Source organism: Prionailurus viverrinus, chromosome D1 (assembly GCF_022837055.1).
Source record: "Prionailurus viverrinus isolate Anna chromosome D1, UM_Priviv_1.0, whole genome shotgun sequence".
Taxonomy (NCBI): Eukaryota; Metazoa; Chordata; class Mammalia; order Carnivora; family Felidae; genus Prionailurus; species Prionailurus viverrinus.
In genome coordinates, this window is record NC_062570.1 from 62,192,818 (window position 1) to 62,205,392 (window position 12,575).

Sequence of the window (12,575 nt, forward strand, 5' to 3'; positions counted from 1 at the left end):
CTAGGGCTAACATCAGGGAAACTAGATGCAAAGATTGGTCCAGGATAGATACCAAGGAGCTAGTTTGATGGAAGAACAAAGCCTTAATTGCCAGAAAAACCATCTCTGATAGAAAGATCAGTTTTTATGATATTGATTTTAACTTTGTCAGAATTATGATTACAAACTTAGCTATAAACATTCAGTCATATGAAAACCAAATTGCAATTGCAATTTCGTTCTTTCTCATGTTCTTCTCTGGTGCATTACCCCTCCTAAGCAGCAAGTAGAACAGTTTCAGTAACTGACTCAGAGCAAGCCACTTTATTCATTAAATCACCACATATTGCCAAGGATTTACTTTCCCTGCCTTATATATATTTATTTTAAGAATAATATGTGGCTTTAGATTATATTTTGGAAGTATCTGGAAGTTCTAAGATTAAATATATCGTTAGGCTCTGATGAAAGAGGTCATTAGATGCAGACTGGAAGCTGGAAGAAGGGTAAGGGGTGTACTTTTCCTGTTAGCTTTCTGCTCCTGTAATTGTCACCCAAGCAACTGCTTTATCCTTCGCAACAGCAGTTGATTCTAAAATTTTTTTTTTCACGTTTATTTACTTTTGAGACAGAGAGAGACAGAGCATGAACGGGGGAGGGGCAGAGAGAGAGGGAGACACAGAATCAGAAGCAGGCTCCAGGCTCTGAGCCATCAGCCCAGAGCCTGACACGGGGCTCGAACTCATGGACTGAGAGATCGTGACCTGAGCTGAAGTCGGACGCTTAACCGACTACACCACCCAGGCGCCCCAGCAACAGCAGTTGATTCTAACATAAGCAGCTGGTTCCAGTTTGTGGGTGGTTTTCCCCCCACTCTTACCTCCAAACAGCTTTGTGATATAACTTATATATACCAGCGCCATCTCTTGGTGGCCCATTCTTAGAAGTCTGGGCCCCAGCCCTCTGGGCAATGTCCTTTAAACTTCTATAACCAGAATCTTCTTTCTCACAGAAGAAATTGATTACAGCAGTTACCAAATCCCTATCAAGTCAGTGTGCCCTGCAATTCAGACTTCTTCCATCCATAACTATTTATATAAAAACAAGAGTTCTCAGAGCTTAATTTTATAAAAATTAAATGGAGATAACTAAGGGTGAAACTTGTCTCATATCATCATTATTGATTTTTGAATATATGAATTCATTGAAGGAAAAACAAGAAAAAACCCATCAATCTTTTTTTTTCTTAATTTTATTTTTTATTTTTTTTTTAATTTACATCTAAATTAGTTAGCATATAGTGAAACAATGATTTCAGGAGTAGATTCCTTAATGCCCCTTACCCATTTAGCCCATCCCCCTTCCCACAACCCCTCCAGTAACCCTCAGTTTATTCTCCATATTTATGAGTTTCTCCTGTTTTTTCCCCATCCCTTTTTTTATATTATTTTTGTTTCCCTTCCTTTATGTTGATCTGTTTTGTCTCTTAAAGTCCTCATATGAGTGAAGTCATATGATTTTTGTCTTTCTCTGACTGACTAATTTCATTTAGCATAATACCCTCCAGTTCCATCCACGTAGTTGCAAATGGCAAGATTTCATTCTTTTTGATTGCCGAGTAATACTCATTGTGTGTATATATATATATATATATATATACCACATCGTCTTTATCCATCCATCCATCGATGGACATTCGGGCTCTTTCCATACTTTGGCTATTGCTGATAGTGCTGCTATAAACATGGGGGTGCATGTGCCCCTTCGAAATAGCACACCTGTATCCCGTAAATAAATGCCTGGTAGTGCAATTGCTGGGTCATAGGGTAGTTCTATTTTTAGTTTTTTGAGGAACTTCCATACTGTTTTCCAGAGTGGCTGCACCAGCTTGCATTCTCACCAACAATGCAAAAGAGATCCTCTTTCTCCGCATCCTCACCAACATCCGTCATTGGCTGAGTTGTTAATGTTAGCCATTCTGCCGGTGTAAGGTGATATCTTGTTGTGGTTTCGATTTTCCTTTCCCTGAAGATGAGTGATGTTGAACATTTTTTCATGTGTTGGCTGGCCATCTGGATGTCTTCCTTGGAGAAGTGTCTCCATGTCTATTCACGTCATGCATTTCTTCACTGGATTATTTGGTTTTTGGGTGTTGAGTTTGAAAAGTTCTTTATAGATTTTGGATACTAACCCTTTATCTGATATGTCATTTGCAAATACCTTCTCCCATTCTGTCGGTTACCTTTTAGTTTTGCTGATTGTTTCCTTCGCTGTGCTGAAGCTTTTTATTTTGATGAGGTCCAAGTAGTTCATTTTTGCTTTTGTTTCCCTTGCCTCCGGAGACGTGTTGAGTAAGAAATTGCTGCTGCCAAGTTCAAAGAGGTTTTTGCCTGCTTTTTCCTCGAGGATTTTGATGGCTTCCTATCTTACATTTAGGCCTTTCATCCATTTTGATTTTATTTTTGTGTATGGTATCAGAAAGTGTCCAGAAAACCCCATCAATCATATTAAAAACTTGGTTTTTGAAAATAATTGGTGTATGTTTAATAATTTATGAAATTAAAGTTTCTTTATATGGCTTTATTAGTGTATAATTAAAATAATTGTAATTATCAAACATTTTAATACTCAAAGCCAAATGATTAAAGAAAATAAAATTAATCATTACAATTTGCATACATATTTTTATTGCAAACAATGATGAAAGAGTGAACATCACAGGATTTTTAAGCTTAAAAATTAATATGTAGGAAAATGGACCAACTTCAAGGAGACAAAGCAATAATGTTAAATTTGTGACAGTTATGGAAACCTTGTTCATGTATTTTTAAGTGGATAATAAAGGTCCACTTTATTGGACCCCTTTATTGGTCCACTTTAAAGTGGGGAAGAAAATTTCAAGGCTATTTAGATTCCATAGGACTTATAAGACTAAAGTGATATTTTTATCTTAAAAATGTCAATATTTACACTATACTGAACATCATATCCTTTTCTAGAGCTTAAGTATTAAATGACAATTTTTAGATGTCAACTTGATATTTTTGAGGGAGCATATACTATTTCAAAATTCTTTTGGCAAGTTCCCAGGCAAAGATTTTTGAAGACCACTGGTTTGTATTAACATGAGAGGAAATAAGCATGAACAAAGGAAAAGAATGCAGTACTCTGAAGTCTTTGGGGGGAAGGAATCTTTGGTGTGAAGGTTTGATGGATGGCTGATGTCAAAGGATCTGGGGGGATTTGGCTAAAGAAGTGATCGCTCCACTTCCAGGCAAGCTTCGTGGGTGTGAAACCTGCACAGTAGCATAAGGCCCACACTTAGAAGGGTCCGGTGTTTGTTTAATATTCTGCTTCCATGTTGTTAAAATTATTAATAATTAATTTTTAAACGTATTAAGGCTAATGAGACAACAGAGCAGGAGCATCTCCACTGCCATTTCTTACCACTGTATTTACATATAACATTCGTGATGCCTTGTCTATATAGAATACCGTGGACCACGATACATGGAAATTCAGTGAAATACACAAAATTAAGGGAAAGCAGAGAAAAGGAAAGAATGGAGGATATAAGAGAAGAGAAGGGAAAAGAAACATAAAACCTACTAGGTTTTATTTCCACTTTCCCTGAAAATATCCTACGGAAAATATTCTTTCCTCGTGCCTTAATCTTTGTTTTCCAACCACTCCTTATTATCTCCCTAGGAATAAACACCACGGATCAAATCTCTAGAGCAAGCAGCTTTCAGATTTCATAACTGAGCATCACAGAGAGTCCGTAAATAGCCTCACTTACCAAATCCCTTAATCAGAGGAGGCTGGAACTCAAAACTATGCTGAAGATACTCAATGGGCTCACAAAATTGAGGACAGATCAGACTTTTGAACTCAGTTTCCACATTCAGCCCCCTTTACCCTCCAAATCACGTCCATACAACCTGCACAAGAACACAGCTTTCACATCCCTAAACAACCCACTGCCTTCAGGCATACGACACCTGCACAAGCTATTGCTCTACCACATACTCTCCCACATAGCCCCACACTCACATGTGACACCCATCACAAAGCTCCAGGCTCAGCATGCTCAGCTTGTGAACATATGGCACTCGACACAGGTATGTTTTTGAAATCACATTCTAGAAAAAGATTATGCTCAGAGAAAGAACTCAGAGTTTAATGATAAAAGCCTAGGTCTCCAAGGCATCATGGTGATCCACAGCCAAGGCTGAGTGGGGCAAATTTGGGAGAGTTCTCCCATTCCACCCAAAGTGGTGCTCCAGTTCAATGTCTTTGTCACGTTGTTTCCCTGGGCAGGGGGTGGGGGGAGGAAACATTGCTTGGACCTCATCTTTCTGGTACTCACATAGAATACCAGAGTATCTCACAAAATAGCAGCTTCCTTACAGTAATCTTTGGAAATCTCCCTTTGCTAGCAAGAATAAGCTGGGAAGGGTGGGGGGGCAGGAGAAGGTGGTAGTGACTCCAGCTTTCCACTTGAGCGCCCACACTTTTCTCCGGTACTGGCTGGACTTCCATCAGTGGAAGTCCCCAGGCAAATAAGAAGGGCTTTCATTGTATCGGTCTTTTCGAAATCCAGATAATGAGTAAAATTATTACAGCATTAAATATTAATATTAGAGCGTCTGGCAAGAAAAATAAAGGAATTCAAATATTGGCCAAATAAATGGACAGCCAAGTGATGTGAAAATATCAAACTTTGAATCATGAGATGTGAGACATAATTTCAGTCCTGATAGTAATTTGCTTTGTGATCTGGATTGCATCAGTTTATTTCTCTGAACGTGGACATTCCCTTGGTAAAACAGGTATGATAGGTATGATACTCTTTATCACTCCAGTATGTGGCTACAGGAAAAAGAGCTTGCACAAAGGGGGAGGACATTATTTTTGGTGTCCAACGTTTTAATCCTATATACTTAACACCTTCTCACCCACAAAAATGTGAGATAGGTAAGCCAGGTGGTCTCATTTCCAACAGATAAATGAAAAAAAAATGAATCTTAAATTATTGTGGGACTATCCAATGCTAAAGATGAATATGCAAAAGAGCTGGGACTAGGATTCCAGACTCATTGGTTTTCATAACTGGAGACTGCTTAGAGGAGGGAAAAGATTTTTTTCTCAAGGTTGTGCATCATCATTTGACAAATTAGGACTAAAGTTTAGGAATCCAGGTACCCTACAAAGCATTCTTAGGTATGATTGGGGCTTGGAATGTGGATGTCAAAACATGATTTTGAGTAAAGAAAATAGCAGATAGAAGAAATGGATTGTATGAGACATATTATTTTAAGATTTGGAAACAATTAAAAACAATATATGTTTTTTCTCAACATAAACAAAATTGTGTCACAGAAAGATTACCATTTTAGGTGAATGAATCAAATATATGAAGGCATTCCATCACCCCTTGGATACAGCCCTTTGTTTGCCAAGCAGAATGTCAGTTTCCAACATCAGTGATGACAGTCTCCCAGGTACACTCATCCTGACGGGCATTCCAGGGCTGGAGTGGGCCCACGTCTGGATCGCTATCCCTTTCTGCACCATGTATCTGGTAGCGCTGACTGGGAATGCTGCCCTCATCCTGGTCATTGTGACATACAGTGCTCTTCATGCACCCATGTACCTCTTCCTGTGCCTTCTTTCGCTCACTGACCTGGCTCTCAGCTCCACCACTGTGCCCAAGACATTAGCCATTTTATGGCTTTATGCTAGAGAGATTTCCTTTGGTGGATGCCTGACCCAGATGTTTTGTGTCCATTCTATCTATGCTCTGGAGTCCTCAGTTCTTCTTGCCATGGCCTTTGATCGCTATGTGGCTATCTGCAACCCACTGAGATACACAACTATTCTCAACCATACTGTCATAGGCAGAATTGGCCTTGCCAGCATATTCCGTAGCATAGTTCTTGTCTCCCCATTCATCTTCTTGTTGAGGCAACTGCCTTACTGTGGTCACCATATCATGGCCCACACATACTGTGAGCACATGGGCATCGCTCGCCTGGCCTGTGCCAACATCACTGTCAATATTGTCTATGGGCTGACTGTGGCCCTGCTGGCCATGGGTCTGGATGCCATCCTCATTGCCATTTCCTACGGCTTTATCCTCCATGCTGTCTTCCGCCTTCCATCTCAAGATGCCAGGCACAAGGCTCTGAGTACCTGTGGCTCCCACCTGGGGGTCATCCTGGTCTTCTACATTCCTGCCTTCTTCTCCTTCCTCACCCACCGCTTTGGCCAGCACCGAGTCCCCAAGAATGTGCACATTTTTCTGGCCAACCTGTACGTGCTGGTGCCTCCTGTGCTCAACCCGATCATCTATGGGGCTAGGACCAAGGAGATTCAGAGCCGACTTCTGAGACTGCTTCACTTGGGAAAGGTCTCAGTATGACTTCTGAGCAGCGTTGTAAATGTTAAAGAAAAGCAAATGAGCAAGGATAGTTGTATAGAACTTTAACATGGACGGAAGCCTGTGATGTGAGAGGCAGAGTGACATGGCAGGAAGCACTGAAAGAGAAATGGTCAGATAAATTGGATACATTGAATATGACGTTGAATGTGCTTATTGAGCAATTCTGAATTGCCCAGAATGAGGTTAAATTTTTCCTGTCATCTCAGTAGGGACTATAATTTATCAAGAAGAAAGGCATTCCTGTCAGAATTCACACTGCATCTCATGGAAGAAATATTCTACTGGGAAGTGACGTGAAAAACAAACAAAAACCTGAACACTTGGAGTGCTTTGGATATGAACTCCAAAACGCTGGGCAGTGGCCAAGAGCATGAGAACTAGCATGGGGGTGCTTGTGTTTGAATCCCAGTTCCTCCGCCTTTTATCTCTACTTTGGTCAACAGTAAAAGGGGATAATGATAACATTTAACACTTGAGGTTGTGGTGAGGATTGACATATTATTGAGTGTATGCAGAAATCTGAGAATAGTGTCTGAAATTTAAAATACCCAATAAATAAATATGAGATGTAAATGTTATGTAACTTCTCTAGACATTATTATTTCCATTTTATAACTTAATATAAGACTTATTTTGTATTATCTGGGCTGACATAATTATTATAACTGCTAATAAATGTTAGACAGTGCTTGGGATATGATTAGTGCTCAGTAAAACCACATTTTCTCCCATTATTCCCCCCCTCTTCTGATTGTAAGGTTTACTTCTATTTAGCCATAATTTCATCCCTTGTTATAGAAACCTGACCAGTCCCAGTGCCCTTATGCACAGTCCATTGTTGACTTCAGTTGCTGTGTCTTTTTAAGTTCATCATAGTTGGAATTTGTTGAGTTTTTTGCATGTAAAAATCAATGTTTTTCATTAAAAATATATATGTATTATAAATTATTTTCCTGTCACTGCCACCCAAGCATCTGTTGTATTCATTGGCAGTAGCAATTGATTCTAATTGAAACAGTGAGTTCCAAGTGGCATTTTTAATTGCCTCTATTTCTTTTAAAAAATAATTACTATCTCTTTAACTGATATTATCACTATCATCATTTCCTTTAGTTCTTTGGGCATTTTTAAAATAGTTGATTTAAAGTCATGGTTTATTAAGTTCAGTGTTTTGGCCTTCTCAGGGACAGTTTCTATTGGTAAATTTTTTTCCTGTGTATGGGCCATACTTTTTTTATTCTTTTTGTTTGTTTCTTTTGATACCCCATAATCTGCTGAAAAGTGGACATTTTAAAGTGTATTTATATATTTTGAGAGAGAGAAAGAGAGAAGGAGAGAGAGAATTGAGTGAAAGAGTGGCACAAAGAAAGGGAGAGAGAGAATCCCAAGCAGGCTCTGCACTGTCAGCAGGAATCCTATGTCAGGCTTGATCTCACAAACCATGGGATCATGATATGAGCCCAAAACCAAGAGCCAGATAATTAACCAACTGAGTTACGTAGGCACCCCTGGAAAACTGGACTTTAAAACAATTTTTTTAACGTTTATTTATTATTGAGAGACAGACACAGAGCATGAGCAGGGGAGGGGTAGAGAGAGGGGGGAGACACAAAATCTGAAGTAAGCTCCAGGCTCTGAACTGTCAGCACAGAGCCCGATGTGGGGCTGGAACTCATCAACTGTGTGATCTGAGCTGAAGTTGGTCGCTTAACCAACTCAAATCTTTTCTGGTCATGTCTACAGCCCTGGGAATGTGCAGAGCCTTAACTTGCACATGGCCTTGTATATCTAAGGGATATGTCAAAAATATTCAAAGTTCTTATAAATATCTCATTCTTCAGCTTTTCCTTTCTGGCTTTTTACTTAATTTATTACTCTCCCCAATTGTTATCCACTATCACAGGCAGCTGCAAAGTTAACTGATTGCCTGTAATTGGTTTTAACAAATGCCCACAGGGAAAAAGGATATTTCTATTAGGACAGCTATAGATCAGATCAAATAGAGACAGCCTTGCAAGAGTGGTCTTTACAGGAAGTATCAAATAGGTCAAATAATTACAAGTTTCTAAAGGACATTTTGAAAGAAGCCCAGCCCCAGTCTGCTATCTACTGATGCCACCAGGCTACTGGTTTTCACTCTGCACACAGGTTGACAATCTTTAAGACTTCTATAGAGCTGGAGAGTGAGGAAATGGGATTAGAACAAATCAAAATGACACAAAACCACAAATCTTACAAAAATTCAACCATTTTCCTAAATATAATCTCCCTGCATAGATGCAAGCCTTGGTTTAATGTCTAGAATTCCAAACAGGCTTGATTTAGACCATCATTTTTCTCATTTTCTCATTGTTTCAATGGAAGAGGAAAATTTCCGAGGTTGTTACTTGGCCATTTTCACAGATGTCACTGCAGTACTCCATATTATTTCTTTGCTGGAAGACATGAGAGCCAAGAAATCCATTAGGGAAAAAAGGAGGAAGTGTGTTATATATGAGAAAATGGTTTTTAGATCAGACTTGTTATGAATACCAGGTCAGTCACTTATCAGTTAGATGATGTTATCTAAACCATGATTGAAACTTTAGTTTCCTCAACCTTAGCAAGAGGTATCTTACAAACCTCCTTGTTGTGCAGTTGTGAGTATAATATGGATTATTTACTTAGGTTGCAAGATGGCAGGAGAGCAACAGATGTTATTTCCCTCACCAGCATCTACCCCCCTTTTGGGACAATCATAGGACAGACACGGTAGAAACCAGAGAACTTGTCTCCTGTCAGTTGTGGATGTTCTCAGGCAGGAATGCTGGGCTGAGAAGAGAACTTCTGACTTCACAGAGGAAGGACTTCCTGTCACTTTTCTCCTAAGAGCACTGTCATTCTCAGACCTGGGATAAAATCCTCCACCTCTCTTTGACTGTTATTACTCTCATCCCCGTGTCCATTTAGTTTTCACATTTCATAGCCTTTCTACAAACATTCCTGCCCATTCATTTATACCATATCTGCCTGAGTAGAGACTTTCACCACCTGAATTACCAAAGCAATCTCTTAATTTTTCCCTGTACCAGCTCCACCAGAATGCATCAATGATTCTCTTGGCCTACATAGTGCTCACTCTAAAATCCAAACACTCCTGGTGAGGTTCCTTAAAATATACATATTATCTTTTGTTTAAAACTTGGGAAATGATGCCGGCATGTATCATCCTTTGGGAATTGGTCTTAACTCATCTCTCTACTTCTATCCATTGATTTTGGCTAAAATAATTAAACTTTTTCCCTTTCGTGGGCAGCAAAAAGAGAAGTGTGTATATTAAAGCCTGGTGCAAGTCAGGGTACCAGGAGCTGCTCAAGGACTCCATCAGATTCCTTCATATCTTCTCTCCTACTTCTCATTCACTCCCATGGGTAACACTTTAGTAATATCGTGTCATGAAACTGTGCTTCCACTGCCACCACTGACCTCACCATCACTATATGGGCTGGATTCTCACTTGAGAGGTTGATACAGTTGACTGTTCCTTATTTCTTGATTCTTTCTCCTTTCCTGGATTAGGTAGAGCCACATTTCCCTGGTCCGAGGCTGATTTCCATGTTCACCTCTCTTCAGTTTCCTTTACAAATGATTTCTTCAATTTTTTTTTCCGTAAATACTAACATTCTGCACAGCTTTTTTCCTAAGCCTGCTCTAGTTTTAACTCTGTATTTTTGCTGAGTGATCTTAGAAATATCAGATTTCAAATCTATATCTTTAGTTATGATTTATAATATTTCCAACTAATAGTTTGGCATCTATAGTTAGTTGGTTGGTGCATAGAATTGGAAAGTCAACATGTGCCAAATATGAATGCAAACCTGTTCTTGATAGTTTCCTTTTCTCAATAAATTACATGATTTTTTTTGTTCTGAACTGCATTACCTAGGCTTTTCTGAAGAGTCAGAATCAATAAGATAGATTAGATAGATAGATATAGATATTCTATATGGATATAGATATAGATATAAGGATGGATTTATATTAAGGAATTGGCTCATGTTCATGTAATTATGGAGGTTAAAAAGCCCCATTATTTGTCATGTGCAAATGCAAACCCAGAGAACCTGGTGATGTAATGCTGTCTAAATCTGAAGGCCTGCAAACAAGATCAGCTGATAGTAGAGACTGTAGTCCACATCTGACGGCCTGAGAATCAGGAGCACCAAGGACCCAAGAAGATGATGTCCTAACTGAAGCAAACAGATAAGAAACTCTTGAGGTTTTTTTTTTTTTCCTCCAACTTTTTGGTCACTTCAGGCCTTCGGTGGATTGGGTGATGCTCATAGCTGTTGACAATGGCAACTTGCTTTTTTGAGTCCACAATTCAAACACTAATTTCATCCAGAAACACTCTTACAAACACACTTGTTTAACCAACTATCCAAAACTGTTTAACCAACTATCCAGGCACCATGGGAACCAGTCAGGTGACACATAAAATTAACTATCACACAGACTAAAGGAAAAACCCAGGTGTCATTCTGCACATATCTTTCTCATTCATTTCCCATACCCATGCCAGTAGTCACCAAACTCTAAAATATTCTTCACCCTCAGTATAAGTCAAACAGCAATTCCCAAGGTGCAGTGAATGTTTGAGATGACACCTAATGGGGGAAAATAGAGGAAATTAACCAGAACAAGCAGAATGATTGCTAGGCAAAGCTAAGATTTGAGGCCAGGGATATTCATTGTGTTAATTTGTGGATATTTATGATTTTTGACCATGGTATTTACTATGTACTGATTGTATGACACCAAAACAAAAACAAAAGCTCTCATATGTTGAGGTCTAACCCCCAATGTAACTGTGTTGGAAGTTAGCATTTAGAGGGGTAATTAAAGTTAAATGAGATTATGAAGTTCAGGCTCTAGGATAATAGGATTAGTGTCCTTCTAAGAAAGGCACCAGAGAACCCCCCCTCCCACCACCTCTCTGCTAATGCTCAGAGAAAAGGTGAAGTGAAGGCAGAGTGCTGTCTGCAAGCCAGGAAGAGAGTCTTCACCAGAAACTGAAGCCTACCTGACCTTTCTCTTGGACTTTCTAGACTCCAGAACAGTGAGAAAATAAATTGCCATGTTTGAACCATCCAGCCTATGGCACTCTGTCACGGCAGCCCCAGAAGATTACTACAGTGTTCCCCAGTACGAGAAATAGAAGCAGAGGGGCTGCGTGGTGAGATTTATCCAGGTTAGGAGCCAGAGAGCTACTCTGAAGGAAGGACAAATCCTCCCCTGCCAGACAGACAATCTCTGGTGGAAAGAGATTAGTTTTTGTCATTCTTGTGTTAGGATTATGATTATATAGTTATAAAAATTCTATGATTATATAGTTATAAAAATTCGGTGCAGGGAGATTAGTCGAATAAGCGTCTGACTTCAGCTCAGGTCATGATTTCAAGGTTCATGAATTCTAGCCTTGCATCAGGCTCTGTGTTGACAGTGTGGAGCCTGCTTGGGATTCTCTTTCCCTCTCTCAGCCCCACCTTCACTCTCTCACTCTTTCTCAAAAATAAATAATCTTTAAAGAATTTCAGTGATCTTAGAAGTCATTTATACTTTAAGCCTAATTTTCTCATCTAGTCCACTGTGTCATCTAGGCAATAAGCAAAGGAACACTTAATTCTCCATTTAGAGCAAGTCTCCTCTATGAGTCATTATATCACTGTATGACTTGCTGAAGGCTTGCTTTCGCTTCTTATACATATTTAAAAGCAACAATGGCTTTGGAGCAGAATATTTTGGCAGTGTTTGTATGTTCTGAATATAAATATATTATTAAGGAAATATGGCAGTGGGAGTGGTTTTGTCTCTTTCTTCCCCAATCCAAATTTAAATGTGTCAAAGTTCTTAATGGAGAGTTAGATGATAGAAAATGAAAGAAAGATTCAAATACCAAAGATCTCTTTCTTCACATGTTTCACTTCAGAACATTTTTGGAATTGTGACTGAATGGCTATCATTAGATTATATTGTTAACTAGAAAGAAAAATATAATCCCATATAGGTGAATTGTGACATTTAGAACTTGTATATATAACTGACATGTTTTTATGGCCTACAATATTTTTAAAAAATCACGGAAGACTTTAAACATGAAAAAGTCATGTCA

General features: G+C 39.0%; 1 protein-coding gene across 2 annotated transcripts; it reads left to right on the forward strand.

The window, feature by feature from the left end:
- The first annotated feature begins 4,085 nt into the window (after positions 1–4,085).
- On the forward strand, positions 4,086–6,403 carry LOC125176821 (olfactory receptor 52D1-like). Of its 2 annotated transcripts, XM_047878695.1 has the most exons (2): positions 4,086–4,095; positions 5,496–6,403. In XM_047878695.1, coding segments are annotated over exons 1-2 (909 nt in total). In that variant the 5' UTR covers positions 4,086–4,094. The 2 variants fall into 2 exon arrangements, with proteins under 2 accessions (XP_047734651.1, XP_047734650.1); XM_047878694.1 differs by lacking the exon at positions 4,086–4,095 and having other exon boundaries at positions 5,435–6,403.
- Positions 6,404–12,575: the final 6,172 nt, after the last annotated feature.

Excerpts from the sequence above, each read along its gene's own strand:
- LOC125176821 (XM_047878694.1), top strand. The coding sequence starts at position 5,447 with ATGTCAGTTTCCAACATCAGTGATGACAGTCTCCCAGGTACACTCATC.